At 43.4% G+C, this 23,478-nt stretch overlaps 1 protein-coding gene across 1 annotated transcript in view; it reads right to left on the reverse strand.

Annotated features, from left to right (window-relative positions):
* Window positions 1-23,478, reverse strand: part of ADAMTS17 (ADAM metallopeptidase with thrombospondin type 1 motif 17) — a 150,721-nt gene that overhangs the window by 121,995 nt on the left and 5,248 nt on the right. The window contains exons 3-6 of the mRNA XM_021552577.3: window positions 18,590-18,755; window positions 7,672-7,844; window positions 633-716; window positions 144-301 (exon numbers count right to left, since the gene is read on the reverse strand). Of these exons, the coding sequence (XP_021408252.2) occupies window positions 144-301; window positions 633-716; window positions 7,672-7,844; window positions 18,590-18,755 (581 nt within the window). The remainder of the gene's footprint in view (window positions 1-143; window positions 302-632; window positions 717-7,671; window positions 7,845-18,589; window positions 18,756-23,478) is intronic.

Below are 23,478 nucleotides of genomic sequence, written 5' to 3' on the forward strand. Positions count from 1 at the left end.
CACAAAAACAAGAGAAAGCACTTTCACCTGAGGCATCTGAGCAGCAAATGTATCATCTTTTTCTTAGATTTCTGCTCAACCAGATCTCTGACCATGGGGGCATTACTGCTTGAAGCAAATTGACAAACCAGACCTTCCCATACCTGGTCACAAAAACAGCAGCATCCACAGGAGGGGTGTCATCTCTGGCACCAGGAACCTGGTTGTTACCAAGGTATTTTGCCCCACCATATTCTTCATTTTGCCACTGACAGAAGCTCTCCAGAGACCTCTCTCCATGATGCCCAATGGACAACTTTGCCTTTGGGGGAAAAAAAAAAAAGATATATAAACGGAGAAATATCAGCCCCAGTCTTCAGATAAAGCATCACACCTCTCTGTAACAGTTAACTCCAGACTGGTTTGCAGCTACAAGCAGACAGCTTTACCAGGAAGGATAAATAAAAGGATTCTGGTTCCTTTCACTGCCACAGACCCTGTATTTCCCACCTTTTACACTGCCTGGTGAAGTGGAACAGGCAATTCCTCACAGTTTGTGATCCTGAGGCCAGACATGCCCCACATCCCCCTCCCACCCTGTGGGACACCACAAAGCAGCTCCAGGAGCAGGGGAGAAAGGGGTTGGAACTCACAGGGCGACTGTGCAGCAGGACTAGTTTAGTCACTCGAATGTTGACTTTAATTCCCAGGCTTTGATGCTGGAACATGTTGTACACCTGTCAAAAAGCAAAGAAAACATCCAGAGCTTATTAGTAGAAATATCAAGACCTAGTAATAGTAAAAGAAACTAACTGTGACTAAAGTTAGACATTTCTCCTTTTAAAAATTGACACAAAAACTCCTCCCAAATGGATTGTGCTACTACACTCAATACAATAAAGAATTTTAAGAGTTGCTGTGAAAAGGAGAACAATATTCCAAAGGAACTCTAAAGAGAAAGTCTCAGGAACGTGGACATACGCTATGAAGCATTCAACTAACATGGATCTTCAGCATTAAATATCAGAGATATCTGAATGCAAGATGAAATAATGGTGTGTTTTAGACTTCAGGAAATAGAATGGAAAAGCAATTTCCCTCTGTTATTTTCATATCTTATATAAGAGAATAGTAATAAGGCAGCACATAATGACACAAGCCTCAGGAAATACAAAAATAGCCCCGGAAACTACCTTACTACTTTCTCCAGATTTTGCATTTCAGCTCAGATACTTCACCTCATTTTTATAGGTTAGAATATAAGATCTTAATTGATCCCAGAGTTTTATTCCACCCTTTTCTCACTGTACAAATGTTTTAACTAGACAGTATCAAAAAAGGTGAGGGAAGGATTTATTTCAAAAGGTGTAAAATGCCACATAAAAGGCCTTGGGTTAATATTGTATCCCCTACTTTGTCAAAAAAACTGAAATCAAGACCAATGAAAAGAGACTCCTGACAAATGGGAGCTTGTTTGGCTACAAGCATCACTCAGGCTCAGAAACTTCCTACAGCAAACCCGAGACACGAGCACATCTTGCACATTATGCTTTCAACGCTTGGTGTTTTTCCTATTTGTGCAAATGCTCCAGAATGTGCTCAGTGGAAGAAGCTCTCCAGTGTTTGGGGTTGGATTTAAGCACACACATAAGTGTTTCCTACAATTTAGGCACAGATTGCAAGAGAGAGCTACTCAGTGTTTGACCCAGTGACCTTCGGCTGAGCACAATGAGCCATTTCTCTTCCCTGGGGCTGGTGTACAAGTGCACACAAGGGCTGGCACTATTTGCTTAGCCTGGAGATGTGCTGGGAGAGCAGCTCAGGCCTCTCACTACAAACCTGGGGGGGATAAACTTGACAGTTGCAGAGAAGGGCTCTGACAGATGATCCTTGTGTAAGTGGAGACCTGGACATTCAGCTGGGAGGGTCAATGGGGCACCAGGCTGAGGGGGTCAACACCTGCTGCACCACTACAGAGGCTGACAAACACTTCCCTGGCAAGGCTGGAGGGGTGGATGGAGGGATGTCTTTGGTTTCCCAGCTCTCCACTAGCTCTGGCCATCCCATGAAGTTCCCACTCATGAAATGAGAATAAATCCAGCAAATGGGTCCTTGTCACTGAGCCTGGTGAGTGCTGGTGCTTGGCTTCCCATCAGAGCAGTCAAGCTGCCTCCAGAGCCAGCACAGACAAATACAAACACCACTGACTTCCAAAGGCTGTTTGCCCTGGCAAAACTTGCTCACCAAGCACCAGCTGCTGGACAGTTCAGGGTGTCATCTTGAAAGCTGCCAGCCCTTCCTCCTTTTCTCTTGTGCTCTCTGTCCTAAGGAGAACTCACTGGGATGAAAGGAAGGGATGGGAAAAGGGATGGTCATTGTGACTGAAGTGTTGTGGGTGCCCAGCTGCAGGTGAACTTCTGCTCTTCTCTACTGACTTCTCTGTGGAGTCATCAGAAGTAGGGTAAGCTCTGGAAACAGGAGATATGGTAAAGAACCATACAAAACAGACAGGAAAAAAATGGAAGGGGAAGTGCAGTAGAACAAGAAGAAGAATAAAGCCTGTCTCTGGCATCTCCCCCTTCACCTGCATTTCTCTGACAGAGCTTTACTGTACAGAATGCCCTAAAGAAAACAGGAAAGCTTGAAGGCTGGACTGTCCTCCTCTGTTTGCATTCCTCCTGCTTTTCTTTCTCCTCACAGCTCTGACATAGAAGGGGCAGAACAAATGCAGTTTTGGCATAAGCTGTGCAGGCCTGCCCCAGCATGCACAAAGCAAACACAGACATAAGGAGAAAGAGGCTGAGAGAGGAATTAAACTACATCATTTTAATTTTTTTTTAATTCTCAAGAGCTTCTTCTGCAGGTGGATGGTGGGAGGGAGACGTGTGTGCTTCAGATGTTTTGGAGTTTAGAACAGCAACCCTGAGGGTAAATTGACTTTTCCCCCCTTTTTCTTCCCTGAGTACTGCACTCAAGCAGGAGCCTTCCCATTGCCTTGGCTGCTGGATGAGGTTTGGACAGCAGAAGCCTTAGTCAGGTTACTGAGGTTGTCTTTCTCTTGTTTTGAAAAGTGCTATAGGATTTCTAACACCCACCTAAAGCCAAGCTTTCAAATTATTCCTTTAAACATTATAAAAAAGAACATGTTCATAGCTCTTTATAAGATACAGTTGACATAACTCCTTCTCCTGGGGCTGCTAGAGCAAAAAGAGAAATCTGTAGACAGTGATGAAACACTCAGATCCTTTTCCCTTATGTCCCTGTTCCCATTATGAAAATTCCAGACCAGGGTAAGGGAGCTGATTATCAGTGGCAGCTCTGGAGCCTTTATGTGCCAGCCCCCAAGAGCACAGACATATAAATCCATCAATGCAAGCATGATAAAAATGATTTTATCTGCTTTTTTAACATTAAAAAAATCCTCACAGGGGAAATCCAAAATGAAAAACAATCTGTGGAGCGTAAAATCCGGCTTCAGAGAGTAAAACAGTATCATTCCTAAAGAACAACATAAGAATTTTCCCTCTTAATGACATCCAAAAGATCACTAACTTCAAGTTCCTGCTTGCTGCTGCAAAGAGCTTCCACAGTAATCTCATGGCTTAGCAACAGCTGCAGAACTGACACACACTGCAGAAAGTCTCCCTCCACACTGCACTCTCAGAGAAAAAGGCAAGCTCCAAACCAAGCCCCAGTTGTAATTTATTGCAAAACCCAAAAAAAATACACTTAGGGGACAAAAAAAAAAAAAAAAAAAAAAAAAAAACAAAAAAAAAACAAACCAACCCAAACCAACCCAACTCATTTTTTTTTAGGTTTTCAAACCCATAGGAAGCAGCTGTTAAATGACTATGTTGTGGTCTTGGAAATTCAGAAATTCAGACGTCTCTGTCTCCAAATGCTCTGAGGGTCAGTCTGGGTGGGACTTGGTTTGCAAAGTCAGCTCTGCACTCTGCAAGGAGCCAACATCCACAACTCCCTGCTCAGGGCCAGGCTGAAAACAGTCACTCCTCATCCCCAGCAACACAACAGCCAGGGGCAGGACTTTCCAAAGGTTCTCATTCCCATTTATCACCATTTGAACCTGTTATCTCCAGAACCATTTGAATCAATCCTCTCCAGAAAGCTGAAAACCTAAATCATGAAAACCAGACATAGCAGAGATCAGTGCAGTTCCTAGAATCCCCTTTTTCCTTTATTGGTCACTTCTTTCAGATGAAAAGCAACCACAAGAGCAAACAAAAGCATAAAACTCCTGCAAGGACAGAATATCCACCCTCACAGCTCCACGTGGATGAAATGCACTGAGAAATTAGTTGCCAGATGCAGACTAGCAGAATGGGTGAGCAAAATAAGCATGTTTTTAAGCTTGATTTACCACAAAGGCACTCAGGTTTGGAATTCAGAGGAAGTTCTAAACACTGGTGACTGTAGAACGAGGCCATGAACAGATGATTCTCTCAAGCAAAGGTGAGACAAGAACTGGAATGCAAATACTGCAATGAAGCTCAGTAACAAGGGAGTTTAACTCAGAAGAAGAGATCAGCACCTGTATTTAACTAGGTGGTTTTGCATTCCCACAGCTCTGCTGGTATTTCTCCCTGTCCGTGTTCTTCCACTCCTCATGCCCACAGTCTCACTGCCTTGCTAAGGCTGAGGCTGTGCATGGTGGCATTTAGCAACTTTAGCAGCTGTTTGGAAAATCATGCTGAATCAAACACCTTGCCAGAAAACAAGAAAAGATTTCTCTTTAGCAGTGGTGACTTACAGAAAGCCAACTCAAATCCCTGGAGCCCTGCTTGTTCCTACTCATACATTACAGTGCACCTTAGAGGGAAATTCTTCCATGATCTTGGAAAAACCTGTCTTATAATTTCAAGCATTAGTTTAGTAAATGGAAGAGCCTGCACCTCTACAGTGACATTCACAAAAAACAAGTGCTTTTAATGTGAATCTATTTTCTGTTCAGGGGCATAGAACTACAGAATAACATTAAAAACACAGCGTTTGCTATATTAAGTGCTACCTTTTATTTCTGTGCTCCAAAATGGGTTTGCTGTGCTTTTAAGTTTTTATTCTAGAAGAGGGTGGTGGGGTTTTTTCTCTCTAAGATTCTCATTTACCAGGGGAGCAATAAACCTGTATTTTGTAATGCTGACTTTTTTTTCCCCCTTCAGAAATTCTTGTAACATAAATAGATATTAAATACTTTAAGGCAGATCACTTTATTTAAAATGTCTATAAATATAAAATGCATTAATAAGACCTCTTAATGCTTGTTTTGTGGTTTGACAGTAAACGTAATGGCTTACAGAGAGGAGTTAAGTTAATATACCCCTGACCAGTAATGTTCTATTTGCTTAAATGCAAGCAGCCAAGCCAAAATTAACATTCTGGTTTCTTTTAGAGGCAGCCTGCCATCCTGCAGTATAGCTGAATAAGCACTGCCTAATATCATGGGGCAAATCCTGTCCCCCAGCTAACAGTCACCCAAGGCTGACAGAGAGGCAAGAAACAAAGATCACAAGCAGTCAAGAGCTTGGCTTAAGGCCTCACCAAACCACATGATTATCTCTCTGAAATACATTTTCCTGAATTATCCTTCAGCTTCTTTTCCTGGGATGAAGGTCAGCTTTCATTACACAAATGTAACATCAAAATCCCCTTTGATTTCCCTGAATTCCACCTGGTTTTATAACCACAGAATAAAGGATTTATGCAATGATGCCATCTACATGTTTGCCTATCCTTATTCCTCACTATCTTTTGGTCTTGTCAGTCACTCTCAAGCAGTTTCCTTCAGAGGCCTGAAAAATGTTCCTAAGAGCGTGGGAATGAAGGTGACCAAGGCTCCCACTGCCCCTCTGAAGGCTGAAGAGCTGAAACATTAATTCAAATCCTATCAGACATCAGAAAAACTCACACCAGTGAGCCCCCAGGAGCAATGACTTCACAGTGGGAAGCATTTCAGCTGGACCTTGCACCTGAGGAGATGTCACATGAATGTGTTCCTCATCCAAGAGTCCTCTTCCATGTGCTCTCTCTGGTGTCTAATAAAGGGGTGATCTCACCCTACAGCATCAGAACCCAGCTTAAAAGCCCATCAGCCTAATCCATTGGAAACTAACCTTCAGTATTTGTTTTATAAATGGGTTTAGAGAACCCAGCCCGTCTATGAGCACCTCCCCATACAGATTTATTCACACCTGGCAAGCTGATGCTGCTGAGATGTTCTGCAGTACCTCAGCCTGGACAGACAAACAGGATTCAAAGACCCACAGCCATCTTTTGTTTAAGACTTGATCCATCAGTCTGGTCATCCCTAACAATCTTCACAGGCTGAAAAAGCTGCACAACATAGACATCCCCAATGGCCACAATGAAATCATTGACCTGCTGGCATGAGGTCATCACAATAACTGCAGAGCCACAGTGGAGCCCCATCGAGTGACAATTGTGAGAGTACACTGGGAGGCAAAATAAAAGGTAGAGGAAGGGAGTAGAGGAAGGGACACAGAAAAGCAGCTCATTAATGGAAAAGACTAATCAAACTCCCTACTCAATCAGGAGGGCTCCCTCACACCAGCACTTGATGAAGGAACACAAGACCTCTTAAAAAGCTGCTGTTCCATAGCTGGTTTATGCTGAGCATCCATCTCTTCACTGGGAGGCATGACCAGGCAATTACTGTTCAGGACTGTTATTTTTTCCCAAGCCAATTTGCTGCTCATAAACACCAGCAGAGGCACAGTGAGGAGAATGAGCTTTTTCCTGGATATTACAATAGCATGGGCAAAGGAATATGAGCTTCCTCCAAGACTTTCTTGTACAAATGCCTCTGCAAGGACCCCTGCAGCCTCTGAGCAGAGTTTTCCATGCCCACATCCAATTTAGCCATTAACTCCTTATTGGCACTGCCAACAGCTGAGTGAGCATTCCCTGTGGGAGGCTTTGTGTTCCCTTATCAGCTGAGCCAGAAGGCCCCACTACAGGGACAGCTCACAAATTAACACCCACACTTCCCATGAGCCTGCCATTTCCAAAGGTTCCCCTCATTCCCAAAATACATCCCTAGGATTTCTAAAATGATTTTCAAGCCCAACTCCATCAACTACTTATAGGTATGATCAGCAGCACTTTGTGCAGCCCTGGGTTGAAAAGAATGGGATCAGCCTGCAGTTTGGTCATAAGTTTGCCACGTTTTCTACATCAAGGGAAGCAGCCATTTTCATTGTGTAAAAAATCAGAGATGAAAATCATTCTGGACTTAAAGCCAGGTCTTCTGCTGGAAATCAATATGACTGCTGGCTTTAATTGCCTATAACAATGACCTGTATCTCTTGTGAAACCTATGGTGTGCCATAGAAATCTTTAGGAACCCAAGAAACAAGTCGGACAAAACCTTCCTCCAAGGAAAAACACAGCAACACCAAAAGCGTGGTAGGAAACACCACTCCTGAACCATTATTTCCTGAGTGAAAACTTGCATTTTCAGTTTAGAAAAATGGGGGTTTATTGTGGCACATACCATGAACAACACAACTGGAGAAGAGGCATGTAACACAAGAAAACCAAAACCTCTTCTCATACCCGAAGGTTAAAACAATTCTTGATTTCTGCTGTCAAGTCAGCTACCCTGGACACGTCCTGCTTACTCTTGATTCCTCTTTTGAGAGTAAAGTGCCTACTTACCATATTCATAACAGTGAGGATGAACCTTTGGGCAGCCTCTGCTCCGTGGTACTGCACCATGTCAGCATCTGCCACCACCAGCGTCTCCACCGTGTACTCGCTGGTGAGGCGAATCGCGTTCCTCCGCTCCCGCCAGTCGCTCATGGACTTCACTTTCTTCTGTCTCTTCTTTTCTGAAAGGTCAAAATGCCTCTTAAGGCTGGCAGATCAAAATAAAACACTCCCAACCTTTTCAACAAACATTCTCATGCATATTCAGGTTGTAACAACCTTTAAATTAAAGTGTTCTTGGCTAGTTAAAGAAGAGGCTGCATTGCAGGTACATCTCTGCCCCTGAGTGCAGAGAGCAGCAGATGATGTGAAAAGAGGGAAGAGGATGGGAAAAAAACCTACGTTCATGTAAAAAAAGAAAAAAATTAATTCAAATAAAAATACAGATAAGTTACAGGTAAGTTAAACCTCCCTTCTTCCCAACTAAAGGACTGATGTAGTAATAATTTGTCTTCCTCTAAGCTGATAGGTGAACTGTGTTTCACAGGCAGATGTGCAAAGCAGCTGAGGCATGACCAAAGGAGAAATTAAGTTCAGATATTAATTCAAACCTGATCACTTCACTGCAGCCACAAAATTGTGTTCGTGCTTTCAATTGTAAAAATAAAGAAGCAAATAGAGCAATTAAAACAAATAAATTTATTCTTGCAATAATAAACAGACTTCTAAGATTCACTTAAATTATCTCTGCCTACTGTTCAGCCTGTGATATACTATGGATACTGGCACTGCTATTACTATTGATTTTTTCCTCTGGAAAAGGGAGCAGAAAACACAAGTCCTGAAACAGCACAAACACAACATTCAGTGCAAAACTGACATGGGACAGAGCCTAATGGATGATCAGACAAATCCCTCTTATGTCATACAACACATGCTGCTTGTTCCCCAGAGCAGAGAATCACTTTTTAATTTTCTCTAGATTTAACCTGAGACCCTCTCTGAGCAAAGCAGCAGCCAGAGCTGAGCGGGTGTTCACTGATCCTGATTTTCCACAGCCTGTTTACCAGCTCCCTGACATAATTCAGCTTGAATTTCCCTTCTTTCCCAGATCATCAGTTTTCCCTGACTGACCCTGCTGCATTCAGGGTGACAAACTCCATCAGCTGCAAGCCCCACAAAGCCCACCTGAAATGGACTCCCTGCCTTTACCCATTCATGCATTTTCTGCCTTGTCAATATGCACATTTCACCACGTCTATCCCACCTCCTCATTCCTGATTTTCTCATAGTCATCCAGCACAATTCTGCACGTGCTTTTCTGCCCAAGGCATCAACTGTCAACACTTGGTACATATTTTAAACTGAGAAAACAACCATGAAATTTGATTTTTTTTAAAGAGAGTTTGGAAATATCCCCCTGGGTTGAAAGAGACAGACAGGAGTCTATGGACAAGGAAAAAAAAATGAAAATGGGGGGTGATCATAAATTATGGAAGCTACATGCCAGCAACAAAGATGAAAATAACCAAGTTTCAAGGCCTGTTTTCACTTGGGTTGCAGGACAGCTACAGAAGAAGTGCACAATGATGGCAAAGCTGCCCCAAGCAGAGGATCTCTATAATAAAAAAAAAAAAAAAAAATTTAAAAGATTGACTATACAAGAAAGGACAGCTGAATGCACCTTTGATTTACCAACTATGAGATGGAGATGACTTCAAATTCCTGTGTTTGTGTGTTATTTTATTTCTTTCATTCCATTCATTTCCCATCCCTCCTTCTGCACAGCAGCACATCTTTAGCTACAGGTACTCAAGAGTCTAATTTAAGTATCAAGGAGAAATCAAAGAAAAAAGAAAAGAAGGTGAATTATTTCAGTAAAACTACTGACACTTTTCTGCTATCCATCAGAAGCTTCCTGAAGACAGCAGCATTTCCCCATCAAATTCTTGTTTTGGCAATCCCCTAATAAATGTTTCCAGGTGGTATAAATCTCATACCTATAGAGAAGTTGCTCTTATGGGGGGTCAAGCCTAGATCCAACTAAGTCTCAGCCTGGCATTGAATCAGCTGTGTAAAAAAGTTTAAGTGGAAGGAAAAAAAATTAAGTTCTCTGGGTTTTCCCTTAAAAATCTCCTTTTTGGTGGGAAAGAAGACATTTGTGTCACAGGAGGAACTTGCTCTGCTGGACTGGAGCTTGCACTCCAGGGAGAAGAGGTCATGCCATGGTCATTTGCTCGTGTGGTCCCTCCTCCAGAGGCAGCTGAAGGAATTGGCACCTCTTTGCAGCTGAACAAAACTGTGCAAGGTGTGACTTCGGGAGAGCAGCAGCCTAAAGGGACTCCTGGAAGAGAGCTGGGCAGCCTTGGTTCACACACAGCCCCTGGCTGCTGTCCACAGAGGGCTTGGGATTGGAGTGTGTGTGTGGAAAACCAGCACCCCACAAGGCTGCCTGGAAAAGCAGCCAGAGTGACCTGACAGGGAGATCCAGGCTCCTGCTCTTACCCTCACCTTCACACTGTCCAAGTGTAAATTTACCTGCACTTAAAACAGGCAACAGGACTCGAGGGAGTCCACAAAGAGCTCAGGAGGTCACCACTGAACCCTCTAGAACAGGCACATCAACACCAGCTACTTAAAAAAGGAGGGGTTTTTCAAGTTTGTACCTCCTCCATAGGGTAAATTATTTTATCCTTTCTGTCCACTTTCACAGTGGTTTCTCTTTACATCCTCCTGCCTACCACAAATGCAAATAATTTTCCAGAATAATCAAGCACATGGAGAAAACAAGGTATTTGCATGGATGAAACCACAACAAAGAGAAAGGAAATGCACGTGTCCCATAACACAGATGTTTGATGAAGAGAAAGAACCGAAACCAGCAGGAAAATCCTCATTAAGTGCATTTACAGCTCATCCTGAAAGTGATACAGTTTTATGGAGGTATCAAAAAAATAAAAATACCTCATCTCTAGAGCCTCACTTGAGAAACAAGCCAGCACAGAGGTCTCACTCCTGCCCTGCAAGATTTATGGAGCATGGGCAGAGAATCCCTCCATGAGTACATGAAACCCCAAACTAAAATAAACATCAGCCATTAAAACAAGGATTAAATGCTTGGTGGATTCTTTATTTGAACAAACTGATGTTACAAATTTTGTGGTGCAGATGTCAAGTGTTAGTGTGAAGGCATAAGAGGCCATAAACCATGGGCAGGAGCTGTCAGAGAAGTTTACATTGCAGGGAGCACACAGCACATGATTTTAGGAGTCAGGTGTTGTCTGCTTAAGAGGTCAGAGAATTTAGTATGAAATATGAGCTGAAACAGTCAATCTACAACACAGCATGTACATGCTGCAGGTGACTGGGTACAGGGGGCATTACTCTTTGGCCAGTCACTCTGACAGTGTGTTATACAGTCTATTGGGCCAAAAATTCCACAAAATTCAGGACTGTGAGGTGAATGGAGAAGGGTGAAACACCCCCAGATCCTCAGCAATAAATGGCTGTGACACTGCACAAGTTCACTAGGTGACTTTCATTTACCCTTCCCTGGCTCATCACCTTCAAAGCCACATGATCCACACCATGTCCTGCATTCTTTGAAGTCTCCCTCAGAATGGGAAGAAGCAGAGTCCCCACTGTGATCAGAAGCACAACAAGGCTCTTCTGAGGCCTCTGTAGAAAACTCCTGATGTTCAGTGCTTTTTATGGCAACTCAACAGATGTGCAATTCCAGAGCAACCGCCCCAAATGACCTTTTCCTATTACACACCAAAAGCACTGTCTAGCACTGTCTGGCTTTTGGCAGATTCTTGCTGTAAGTGCAGAGTCCTTTCCTGTTCCTCCTCCCTCCCTTCCAACTGTATTTCCCAGACTCATCTGAAAGCAACAGCTTCTCCTACAGCCTTCCACTATTTTTTTCCTGCCTAATCTTTCCCTTTGTAATTTTAGCTACCTCATTCTTGTTAAACCCACTGACAGTTTCTGGATGCCATTCAACAAAAGCCACAAATAAAAGTTAAACTGCAGAATTCTTTCTGCAATGCCAGATTTCTCCTTAGAAGCTCTTTTATATTGCTGCCTTAAAAACTCTCTCCAGCTCTTCCTCAGGAGCCCTTTGCTCCCTTCCCTCCTCCCATGACCCCTTTAACATCTCCCCATACCCTTGATGGAGGGCAAGCTCTGTTTTACCATGTCCTGTTATTTCAGTAGCATAAAAAGGAAGAGAGGGCATCCAAGTGGGGCAAACAGCTAAAATTAATTCTCTCTAAGCCCCGGGAGTTTCCAGAGAAACTCTGACTGCTACTCACATTAAGCAGGTTTTATTAGCTTCACCTAAAAATAAAAATCATCACCTCTCCAAAGCAAAACAGAAAGAAAAGGGAGATCCTGCACACAAACCAAGCCTAGAAATTAAAGGAAGTCCTTGAGGTGTATTCTCACTACTCAGCCTAAAACCCTCTGCCACTGCTGAATTATCAGAGGGACAGGATACCACAAAATGTCCCTGGTACCAGCAGCAGGATAGAAGCACCTCTCCAAAGGTAATTAATCCCAGACATGAAGCCCCTTTGCCTCTGCCAGGATGCAGCACAAGAACTATCTCTGTGCTCTGGCCTGTAATATCTCCATCAAAACCTTGGAATTTCAGATTTACCAAAGCCAGCTGATGCCAGTAGATTGCCTGAAATTCAGGAATTAGAAATAGTTGCTTATTGAAAAAAACAGCTGATTACAGATTGAGAACTGTCCACTCACTTTTAATGCCCTGTCCTACAAAACGGCATCTCCAATTTCTCTCTCACTGGAATGGCAGACAAAATCAGGCATCAACTGCTAGGAAAAATTATTGCAGAGCAGAATGATCCGTTATTTCCTAATTCACCTTCCAAAAATGGTTTTGTTTTGCTTTGGGGTTTTTTTTGTTTATTTTTTTCTCCCAAACAGTCACTTTCATACCAAATCACAAGTTCATGACTATTTCTCTGGCAAAGCAGCAAACAAGAACTTGAGACAGAAGTCATGAACTCTGAGCTGCATCTCAAAACACCACAGATTTTACTGCAAGGATTGTTATCCAAGTTAGTCTGTGGCTTGGACACATCAGTTAAAACCTTATTCTTCTGCAAAACAAACTCAAGTCATCAGCACAACTCATCAGGACTTTGTTTTAATGGCAGGTCAGGATAAGCACGGGTGATCTCTGCTCCATGGTTCAATTTGTCACCAGGATTCAAAGATTCCCACCTCCTGGATTATGCACACCCATGTCCCATGGAAAGGACACTTTCCTGGTGGCAAAAACAAGGACTCATGACAGATAAATAAAACAATTTAGTGGTACAGGAGCAGGCACAGTGAGCTATGGACAGTGATAACATGGAACAAACAAAGACACCTAAAGGATGAGCAATCTGCCTTAGTCCAGGAACCATCCCCCTGCTTTTCTAGCCAGAATGAAATATGATCATGAATATATGACCATGGAATATCTATTAACTTCCCGAGACAAGGACAGCGGACACTGACAATGGAGCTCATCACCACCTGCCAGGCTGGATTTCACTGGGCTCCAATGGAAACCAGCACTCAGCTTTATCAGGAACCAAGCAAAGGAGCAGCACAGCTGCTCTGGAAGGGGAAGAAATCCATCCACTATATATGTTTACATTTCCTTTTTGTGTCTTTTTTTTTGCTGTCTTGACAGCAGAGGGAGAAGAACCTGGAGTCCCTCACACTCCTTATGATCCACACTGAGGGAATCATCCAGAACAGACCTGCAGGAAAGCCTCACTTGCCACATGTGATGGCAAAGGACACTTCTGAATGTCAGACTGCTGCAGAAGGCTGCCTGTTTATCAGCCATGAGGAAACAATCACAGGCTTGCAGGGAAAACCCAGACTCCCCGTCAGGAAGAGAAGGGACCTGGAAAAACCAAGGGATTTATCCACAGAAGTGAGACACACTCCCATAGGCAAAGTGCTGAGCTCCTGATACAAGGAATCCTTCTGTGCTTGCAAACACTTAATCACATTACATCTTCTGTGGAGCTCATTGTTGAAATCCTGCTTTAATTCTCCAACAGCTGCTTCCTAATATGGACTAATACAGGTTGCATTACATCTCTCTATTTTTAGTGCACATGTTTTTGGCCATAACAACTGCTCTTTCAGGCCAAGCCAAACCTGCAGAGAAAACACAGCTAAGAGACAATGATTAAAGATGGGGAAATGCAACGTAGCAGTAACATGTGTTTAAGATTTATACCTGTTCAGGGAAAGCATTCCCTACATTTGATACCTGTACACCAGCACTTACTTAAATTATTACCAGCTTTGATAAATTGTTAAAACAGGTTGAAAAATAACTATTCACGTTATTTTGTGAATTAAAATATTGATCTTCCTGTTATTTCACTGTGTGTGCAGCACAGTTGCATTAAAGGAAAACCGGTTCATTTAAACTGACAAAAGGGTTTAAAGTAAACCCACATTTAAGAGTAATTTATGAGGTCTACATCATAAATGTGAAATAACAACCTTCTGTCCAAAGACAAGCTGCTCTCTCTCATGCTCCTGGACTGTATTTTATATCAAATCCTTCCTATGTAAGGAGACTTTAATACATCACTGGAGGCTTTTGGAGTAGTTGTAACAGAACTTACTTTTCCCAAAGAAATAGGAAGTTTTATGACATGGTTAGAGGAGATTCCTATGCTTTCACAACATGGTTTGATTCCATTTTGAACATTGATATTTTCTAAAAATCAAGAAAAACTGAAAATTTTTCCCATTCACAGACTCTGATGGCAAAGAAAATATGCAAAATATGTGTCAAAATCTCAGTAAATAGTTAAACTACTGTTGTTCCATGATAGTTCAAAAAAAAAATCCATTTACTGCAGCTGAGGCTGTGGTGGATATTGTCACACGGAAACAGCTTTACTGTATGCCACAAGCTCACAGAGGGCAATGAAAGAAGCTCCTTCTCAAGGGTTGGGCACTGCAAAAATCATGTATGATGTCTTAAAAGAGATCTTTCTCTCCTGCCTGGCTCTTCTGCAGGGAAATTCTTACTTGTATGTATTAAAACCTGCAAACAAAACTCTTTGCCTCCACTCTCTCCATAGCAAAAACACTTCTCCAGGACCTTTGACAGGAAAATTGTCAGAGCTATCTTTAAAGTGAGAGCAGGGTGTGACAGGAGGTTTGTGCAGATGCTGCGCACTGTCCAGAGATGAGAAGTGTTTCACATCACTGCTGTGAAGCTATTTCCCATTTCCTCACGACTCCCTGCTCAGAGCAACTGAAACCAAACCTTCCCTTCCTTCTCCCTCGTTGCATGTGCACCTGGAAATCTTTTAATAGGTTTTCTGTTTGCCTCACAGGGGCTCATGTTCATGCCTGAGCAGAAATGTGCATTGTGACTTGAACTCTCTCTCTCTTGCTGGATGACAGGTGATAAAAATAAAACATATTCACATATCATATGACTAACAATAGCACCTGGCCCATGGTGATGGGATCCCTCTTTTGCTGCTGGAGCACTTTGGAATTCAAACAAAGGAACTAAAACATCAGCTCTGGGATTTTTTTTAACCCATTAGTAGACACTTCAGGTTCAAATCTCAAGGATCCAGTCATGCAAAACCTTAAAGTACTTTCCCATTCTTGAATACAGCCAGATTAATCCTCTTATACAGATTATTCCAGGAGAAATTTGGCTCCCACAAAGTTCTCCTGCAGACCTAAAAATAATTTTCAGTGCTGCAGGACATGTAACACCATTCAGACTAAAGGAGTTGTTTTAGGGATTTTAACCACCCCTTATCAAACCAGCCTGATGGCATTACCTGGCCCCAGGCCACTTTCCCTCTCCCAAGGCTGGGGTCTGCAGGGAGAGCACCACATCTCTGGGTAAAACACAAGGGCACTGCCCTTGGAAAGCTGTGCTCTCTGTCCCCCCAGCAGCACTTCCTAATTAAGTTCATTTTGCTTTCTTGAAGTTCTTTTCTGCCCCTCCTTCAAATACTCACATATTGCATCACCAAAGACTTTTGTTTCACAAGTTATTAAATTCATATATCACAGGAAATGTGCCATTGAGCAATTTCGCTCTGTTTAAATTCTTATGACATGATCAATAATTAGCATTAAAAATTCAGCTGATGTTTTGTACTTTGAGTCCCAAACAAACCCAGATTATGCCATCTACCTCTGAATTACAGAATTTTAAGAAGAAAATACATAGAGGTGGTTCTTGTGTATTTAGAAAATAAAAGAACAGCAGTAAAGACAGAAAAATGCCCAAACATGGCAGCTGTGTGCCCTTGAAAAATACTCATTTTATACTGTGTTTAGACAGACCTGTCTTTTTCTGTCTGTGTCATACTACAATGCAGGGTTTGTATTTAAGATGTCTGGCATAGAAATATCCCCATGTATTTACAACCCCCAACCTTTCCTGCCAAGTTTTAGCCAAGGGTGAGCCAAATTTTAAGCCACTGGAAAACAACCTCTAGTACAAATTTGACCAGTCCATGTTGGTGAGCATCACTGTAAAGAGACCTTTTCCCAGGAGAAACTCTGGAAGCACACCCCTAGATGGTCACTTCCACACAGTTTTATTAGAAATTGACCTTTTGTGTGTCAGACAGGATTAATTTTTTCGTTTCTAAACTTGTGCACAAAAGTTAATTCAAAGCAGACAGGAGGCAATTAGGTCATTAATGTACTGAGCCTTTTAACAGCCATGAGTTACATTTCTGTCCCTCAACAATGACAAAGATCCAGGGGTCTACCTTTAAGTGGGAAAGCCCACAGGCAATTGCATTATTTTAGAACAGGGCTACTTCCAAGCAGCACTGCAGGGGCTTGTCTCCCTTCTTGGCACAGCAGAAGGAATCAGCACCCAAGGGATGGGAATTTTTTTCCCAGTGCAGCAGTGGCTCTCCAGAGGCCTTCAGGAAGCAGGAGGTGCCACTGGAAATGCTCTTTTTTCAGTATCTTCTTTTAGTATCTTCATGCTCACTCAGCTCCTCTTTCCCTTTGTGATCCCATGTAATTATTACCCAGTGTCTCCCCAGTTTCCTTCCTTTAGTTCTTCCTTTCAGGGAGGGAATTCCAGTTCTGCCAAGGACAGGGAGCATCCTGCCCCCAGAAAAAAGTCAAAAGGTTCAGTGGCCAAAGGGTGAGGCTGATTTCCTGGACTGATTCTGGTTCAATTCAGATTTTAACTAATGGTTGTCTCATTTTACAGTGTAAGAATTCTGAAATGCATTTTCTGTGACCACAGGGTTGCAGCACCTATGGAGCTTGGCTGGGAAATCAGAGCAGTGCTGAATTCTGACGTTTTCTCTGAAAAGAGACATAAGGGATCTGTAACTGTAACCAGATCCAAGATTTCATTCTCAGAGAATCAGAGAGAAGATTGGCTTAGTCTGAACCCCTGAGAATGATAAACCTGCTGAACTATTAAGAGCTCAGCTCCACACAGGAGAAAATAAAGGTCCTGGCTGCAGGACTTACCAGCAGCACTGCCAAGGAGCACTCAGTGTAGAAGCAGGCACAGGTTGTTTTGCTGATGTACAGGTCTGATTAAATACAAAAACTGAGATAGCAAAGCCTTACAGGCAAACTTCAGGCTCCTGGCTGCCTATTCCAGTGAGCTCCTCCAGGCCTCTTCCACTGCTGTTCCCACAAGGAAGCTTTTTGTGCCTCCTGTTGCTGCCACATCTTTCCATGTCCAACATCAGCCTTGTCCCTGGGCACTCAGCTCTTCCCACAGCAGTGATTCTCACTCCTGTACCCAGGAAACCTCCCAGCCCTGCTCCCCATTTTGCCCCTTTGGTAGCCCAGCAGCAGAACTCACTGCTCCATTTATGCAATCCATCCAGGAGAAGGCAGGAGAGGAATGAAAGGAACAGAAAATAAAAGGACACTGCAACCTAATGAAGAGATTTCACAAAGTTCATAAAAAATACCTCCTCTGCAACACACCCAGAGATAATTCCAGAAAGGATAAAATTTAATTGCTCTAAAGAAGCAAAAAAATAGTTTATATCAGCTGGCAAATTGACTGTGTGGCTTTGAAAGTGGGAGAAGATTGGATATGATTAATGAACAGAGTTGGCCATTTTCTCTTGAAAAAATGACAGCAATGTATAATATATGGTATAACAGCTGTTTTATCAGATAGAACTTAAGTTTGAGTCAAACACCAAATAGAAAAAGCAAAGTCAAGCTCCAAGTTTAAAAAAATCACCTTGCGGATCTACATCTGGTAGTTCCAAATGCACACAAGCCCTTATAAAAGCAATTAAAAACCATAAAATAATACAAAGTTTGCTTAGTTGAGCCTGATATGACTCTCCTACACAGAAGTAAGAATGGTGGTATGAGAAACTGAAAAAGAAGGCAGATTGCTTTGAAAGGCAAACTGTGCATCTCTTCCATCTCCAGATATCCCTTTATCCTATTAATGAGCTGTATCCCTGGAGTTGGACTCCATAGATGACACTTGTGATTAAATTATATCAAAGCAGGTGAAATGTTTTCCACACTCTGAAACATGAGGATCCCCATTTTATCCCTGCCTGCTCAGCACAACTTCAGTGGAAAGGCAAGATGAAGAGTCCCCATCAACACTGACTTCAGTTATAAAAACCTGAACGTTTGCTAAAAACCCAGTGAATCCCTCTCTGAGCAGTGGTCACGCTGCAGGATTAGAGCAGAATTTATCATTTCACAAGTCCAATGTTACAGCACATGTCCGGACAACCTCATGCCTGTGATATGACTCCTGCCTGAAGCAGCAACAGGTTTCACTCACACTTGCCATCCTTCCCCAGCTCCAGCTGTAACCAGAATTACAAACTACAAACAGAATTCCCATGGCTGCTCTCTGGAGCCTCTCCAAGCTCACCTGCTACAACCTTGCAGTGCTCCTCAGGGCCCTGTGGCCGGGAGGGATGGCCGGGCTTGGCAGATCGTCTCCGCCTGATGAAATGTTCCTTCCCACTGAACGAGGTCTCAGATGCATTCACAGGCTGGATCAGCAGCTGCTCTGATCCAAGCTGGATGTAGCCAACCTGTCGAGAAAACAGAACAAAAAAAAAACCATCAGTTTGGTACCCAAGCCTTGTCTAACCAGCCCAGTCTGGAACCCAGGTCATTTCACTGCAATTATTTGCAGAGTGAGGAAATTACAGGATTAAGGTTGTGTTCAACCTGTGTAATACAGACTAAAGAACTTCATTTGCTTCTCTTATTTATTTTTTATATCACTCAGCACTATTTAGAAAGAATTCACTGTACATGCACAAAGGAAAGGTGGGGATTCCTGTCAACACTTTTGCTTTCCCTTCTTCCTCTCCTTCCAGACACAGCCCTACAAATACATTTGTTTTACAAGATGCTCAGCTCCTACAAAGACTAATAAATCCTGTTCAGTGAAATCCCTTCAAAATCACCTCTCCAAGGATTGCCCTGCTATTGAATGACATTTACTGTCTCAGAGCACAGAGGTGACACTGCCTGCACACAGGAGGCCCCTGTGCCTCCCACCCTCACAAGGAACACTCAGAGAACTGATGTGAGACTTGCAGAGCCACACTGCATTTTTTGGGACCAAATACCTCTTCCTGAGTACACTAAGGGCCACACAGTCAGCTCTGCTCTCCCTGCAGGCCACGGGTTGGGTTTCAGAGGTGAAGTCAGGAATGGACTGTTGCACTGTCCCAGTTTCAGGATTTTCCACCATCCTTGGAATAAGTGACACTAGGAAGGCAAAGACTCTGCCTAAAAACCTCCACAGGGTCCAGGTCAGAGCACTAAATCCCTGCTTTCCTTGCACCAAGTCCAGACCTTACAGCAGAGCTGGCAAGAACACCTTTGGAAGCCAGCTTCTGCCCCAGGAGAGCCCTCCTCTGCTCACAACCCAGAGCTTTTAAGGGTCTTTTATGCTTTTTCCACTCCTTTTCTGGCATGAAAATAAGAGAGTGAAAGCAAAGTTATCACCTTAAAACTTAACAAAGCCTCCAGGTTTAGTTATCAACACCAAGGTTGTAACCTGTTGCACAAAGTGAGTATTTACACAATGAGGCATTCTTACTTTTCATTGCACTAATCCAGTGATCATTTATATTGCAATTAAAAGTCTCAAAACACAGCCCTGCCATGTACCTCCCCCGAGAGAAGTCTTGAGGCCTGATTTAACTTCTGTTAACAACAGAAGGGCTCATCTGGTCTGCCAGGATTGTGCACCTGAGAGGTAAAGGTGCTTCCAGAGAGCTCCAACATCCATCCATCCTATACATAAAAAGAGAGGCCAGACTTTTCTGGTCCCCCCTCCCCACACTCTGTGCCAGCCAGGCAACTCTCCAAAGAAATGCTCTGCACGTACATCCAAATGCTGTATGCTCAACAGCTGACTGAACTAACATGATTTATAATACACATTACATACATACTGTATATTGCACATTTCCACACCTCCCTGCCAAATCTGGTCCTCACGTACACCCAGGAAATCCCTTTGGCCCAGTATTTCCAGCAAGAGGAATTTCTGCTAACAGAAATGAGAGCTCTCCTCCTTTGACAGCCACACGAACTGAACAGCATTCAGGGTGTCTCAGGAAGGGTCACTGATTTCCAAAGAGAGTTTGGACAAAAATAAAACTGTAAAAGTTGGTGTCTCCACTGGGCATGGCTGCAAAGCACAGCAGAGACAATCAGTCCCCTGTCTCTGAGGAGACAAAAGACACCTCTTTGGGGCCTTCCAAAAGAGACCTCACTTTTGGGGCAGCAGAATTGTTTAAGGATAAAATGCCTTGGCACTTCCTACATACAGAGAAAACCCAACATTATTCCTAGGCCTTACAGAATGCTCACCAGTTTACAAGACTCACTCTGCCCTGGAGTGTCCAAAGGACTGCCTTTTCACTTAAATCACAAGTTGGGCTTTGTCAGAATTGCTCCAGAGACAGCAAAAGCTCTGGTGACTTGTTCTTCCAGCCTCCTTTACGATGCTCTCCACTACTTCCCTTCCTTGTTCCAATCTTCCAGCTGGGAGGTAGCCCCAGCCCCCTTTTTTAATATAGGTTAGAAGAAGGGTTCTAAATCTGGTGCCATGGTACTAAAAGCCACACCAGAGCTCCTGACAGACTGCCAACCATTTCAGCTGGTGCCAAAAATATGTAAGAAGAAGTCAGTTTCATCACCACCCGACACTATCCCAATTTTCTGGCATCAAGAGTGAAAATAATTTAAACCATTGGAAAAGACTTATGTTTCACATTTGCTATGGAATTGTGAAACCTATGGAGAGAAAGAGCCATGAGTCTTCACCCTGGAATACGTTGGGAAGCATCTCAAACTCAATCTGAAAAGGCAACTAGAGTTTCAAGCAGGAAGGGTTTGCAGGATCAGGCCTGTAAAGCATCCCTAGGGAATTAAAAATGTTAAAAATTCTCCCAGACTTGCCAGTTGGGTTCTGACAAGTCCCCAGACCTGACGGCCCAAAGGAGAGCTTTTGGACCCTGTAACTTAAATAGTCTGGTCATTATTTTGCTTTTTCCATAAGAAATGCATTCCTCATTTGCATCCCTCAAATGCTCCAGATTCTGCCCTGGGCTAATCCCAGCATAAGAGATCAGACATCAGCCCTGGACAAAGGCTCTGTGCTTTTCTTCTCTTGTCAGAGTTGAGGGACTGCAAAAGGCTTTGGATTTTGAAGATAAGGAAGCAGAAGTACAGAAGACCACGTAACCCTCAAAGCTACTTTTCCTACATCTTAGGAAATCATTCTAAGTGAAATGCTTTGGTTCTGCTAATTCCCATTTACCTGGTGAAATGCTTATCAAAAGCTGGGATACTCCCCTCCTATCCTTCTCTCCCTGTGGGAGTCCACGACCTGCTGCAGTGCCAGATCCTGGGACAGCTAAATTTTGGGAAAAGCAGCTGCTGCCAAGCCCCAACATCCTAGAGGACCTGAGACACAGGAACCCAAAAATTCAGAGGAGTGCAGGAGTTCACCACCATCTGCATTAATTCTACAGTTGGTACTGCCAGACCATGCAGCTGACAGAACCCTGCAGCTTTGCTAACAGGAAAGGCTGGAATGATTTCAGCCCCCAAAGGCAGGCAAACTGACAAGCTGATTAAAACAAACAATAATCCACACTTCCCACTACAGCCCCACTCACCACTGTGTTTAACAGTGGCACGATCTTTCACATTAAGAATCTATCACATCCTCATTTTAGAAGTCAGCTCAACATTGCTCACCACCAAAACATTCCCATGTGCTCTTATCCAGGGTTTCACACACTCAAGCAACCTGCTCACTCTGTGTTCTACTCTTGTACTACTCCTCTGCTGCAAATCACCCAAAAGTGGAGCTTTTCTTGGGCCAAATGACAGCAGGGAAAGGAGGAAGGTCCTCACACTGTGTCACTGGAATGACAGTGGCAATACAGCCTTTGTATGACCCCATCCTGCCTCCTTGGCTTCACTGCTCTGTCCCTGTGCCCTGGTAGTGCTGCTGGAGCTACTGCAGCTCCAGAGCTTGCTCAAAACAGGGATCCAAAATCTCAGTGCTCTCTGCACATGGTTCTGGACCTTCCCACATGTTAATACTCCAACAGTTACACTGTTTTTCCAGCCCTTTTATTTTCATAACATCTTTGAAGGAGATCTGTGAAATGCTGAATCTTTAACAGATTCTTCTCTTGCTCCTAAGTATTCATTAGTTACATACATACGAACACACTGAAAAGAGAACAGATTTAAACATCTGACAAATTCCATCCCCTTCTCAATTTCTCAACTGTTACACTGTAAATCGTTGTTTAACCATTTCCTCAAAGTTAAAAGGAAGTTAATGTTTAAAGTGAAGAACAAAACAACCCACAAATACAGTTTAATACACTTCATGTGGGTTTTAGTCCCACCCTTATTAACCACGTTTCAGCATTGCTTGGTTATTATTTAAAAGTGCAATTCAAGCAAATTGAAAAGAAGAGCATTAAATTAAGTCTTGTTCCAGAGTCATTTCAGGTTTACACTCAGTTCTGAGAGCAGACCATACCAGGAATATCTACCCTGGCCTCCAACTCTGCTAAACAAGGAAACCCCAACATGTTCTCCCTCTTGTCTACTGTGGAAGAGGAAAGAAAATCCCAGCACAAGGAAACCCAGCACAGTAATTTTAAGAGGTTTAACTTTTCAGCTCATGGCCCAGCTACGGATGAATGCCAGACAGCTCCTCTCCCAGACAGAAGAGTTCAGTGGAGCTGAAGGTTTCCTCAGGGGAAATTGTATCATCTTTAATCCCCACACGCCTGCTCTGCCCTGCTTCCCACAGCAGCAGAGGCTCCTGAGTCACCTGAAGGGCAGCACCGCCCCGGTGCACGCAGAAAACACTTCCCTGGCCAGGGATGGAGCTCCCCGAGCTGCAGCATCTGCTCTGAACCAGCCCCACCTCCCTCTGCAGTGGAACTGGCAATTCACCAACCTAAGGTACCTATGGCACCTTCTGCATCCTTGCTCCTCTTCTTCCCAAGGTCAGAGCAGATTTGCTGTTTTACCAGGAGTCCTTGGACTTACTGCTCATTCCCTGGAGGCTGCTCAGTTCTCTGTGCCCTCACTGCCCCTCCAGACAGGCTACAAACCCACACCAGAACATCCAGGTCCTGCAAGGCACTTACACCCACCTGGAAATCAGGGGGACTTCAGAGACCTTAGAGGAAGAAGTCCAGATGGATGCTCTTATCAACTTGTCTACATCTACAGCCTCACAAAGTTTATGGATGG

Source organism: Lonchura striata, chromosome 11 (genome assembly GCF_046129695.1).
Source record: "Lonchura striata isolate bLonStr1 chromosome 11, bLonStr1.mat, whole genome shotgun sequence".
NCBI classification, from domain to species: Eukaryota; Metazoa; Chordata; class Aves; order Passeriformes; family Estrildidae; genus Lonchura; species Lonchura striata.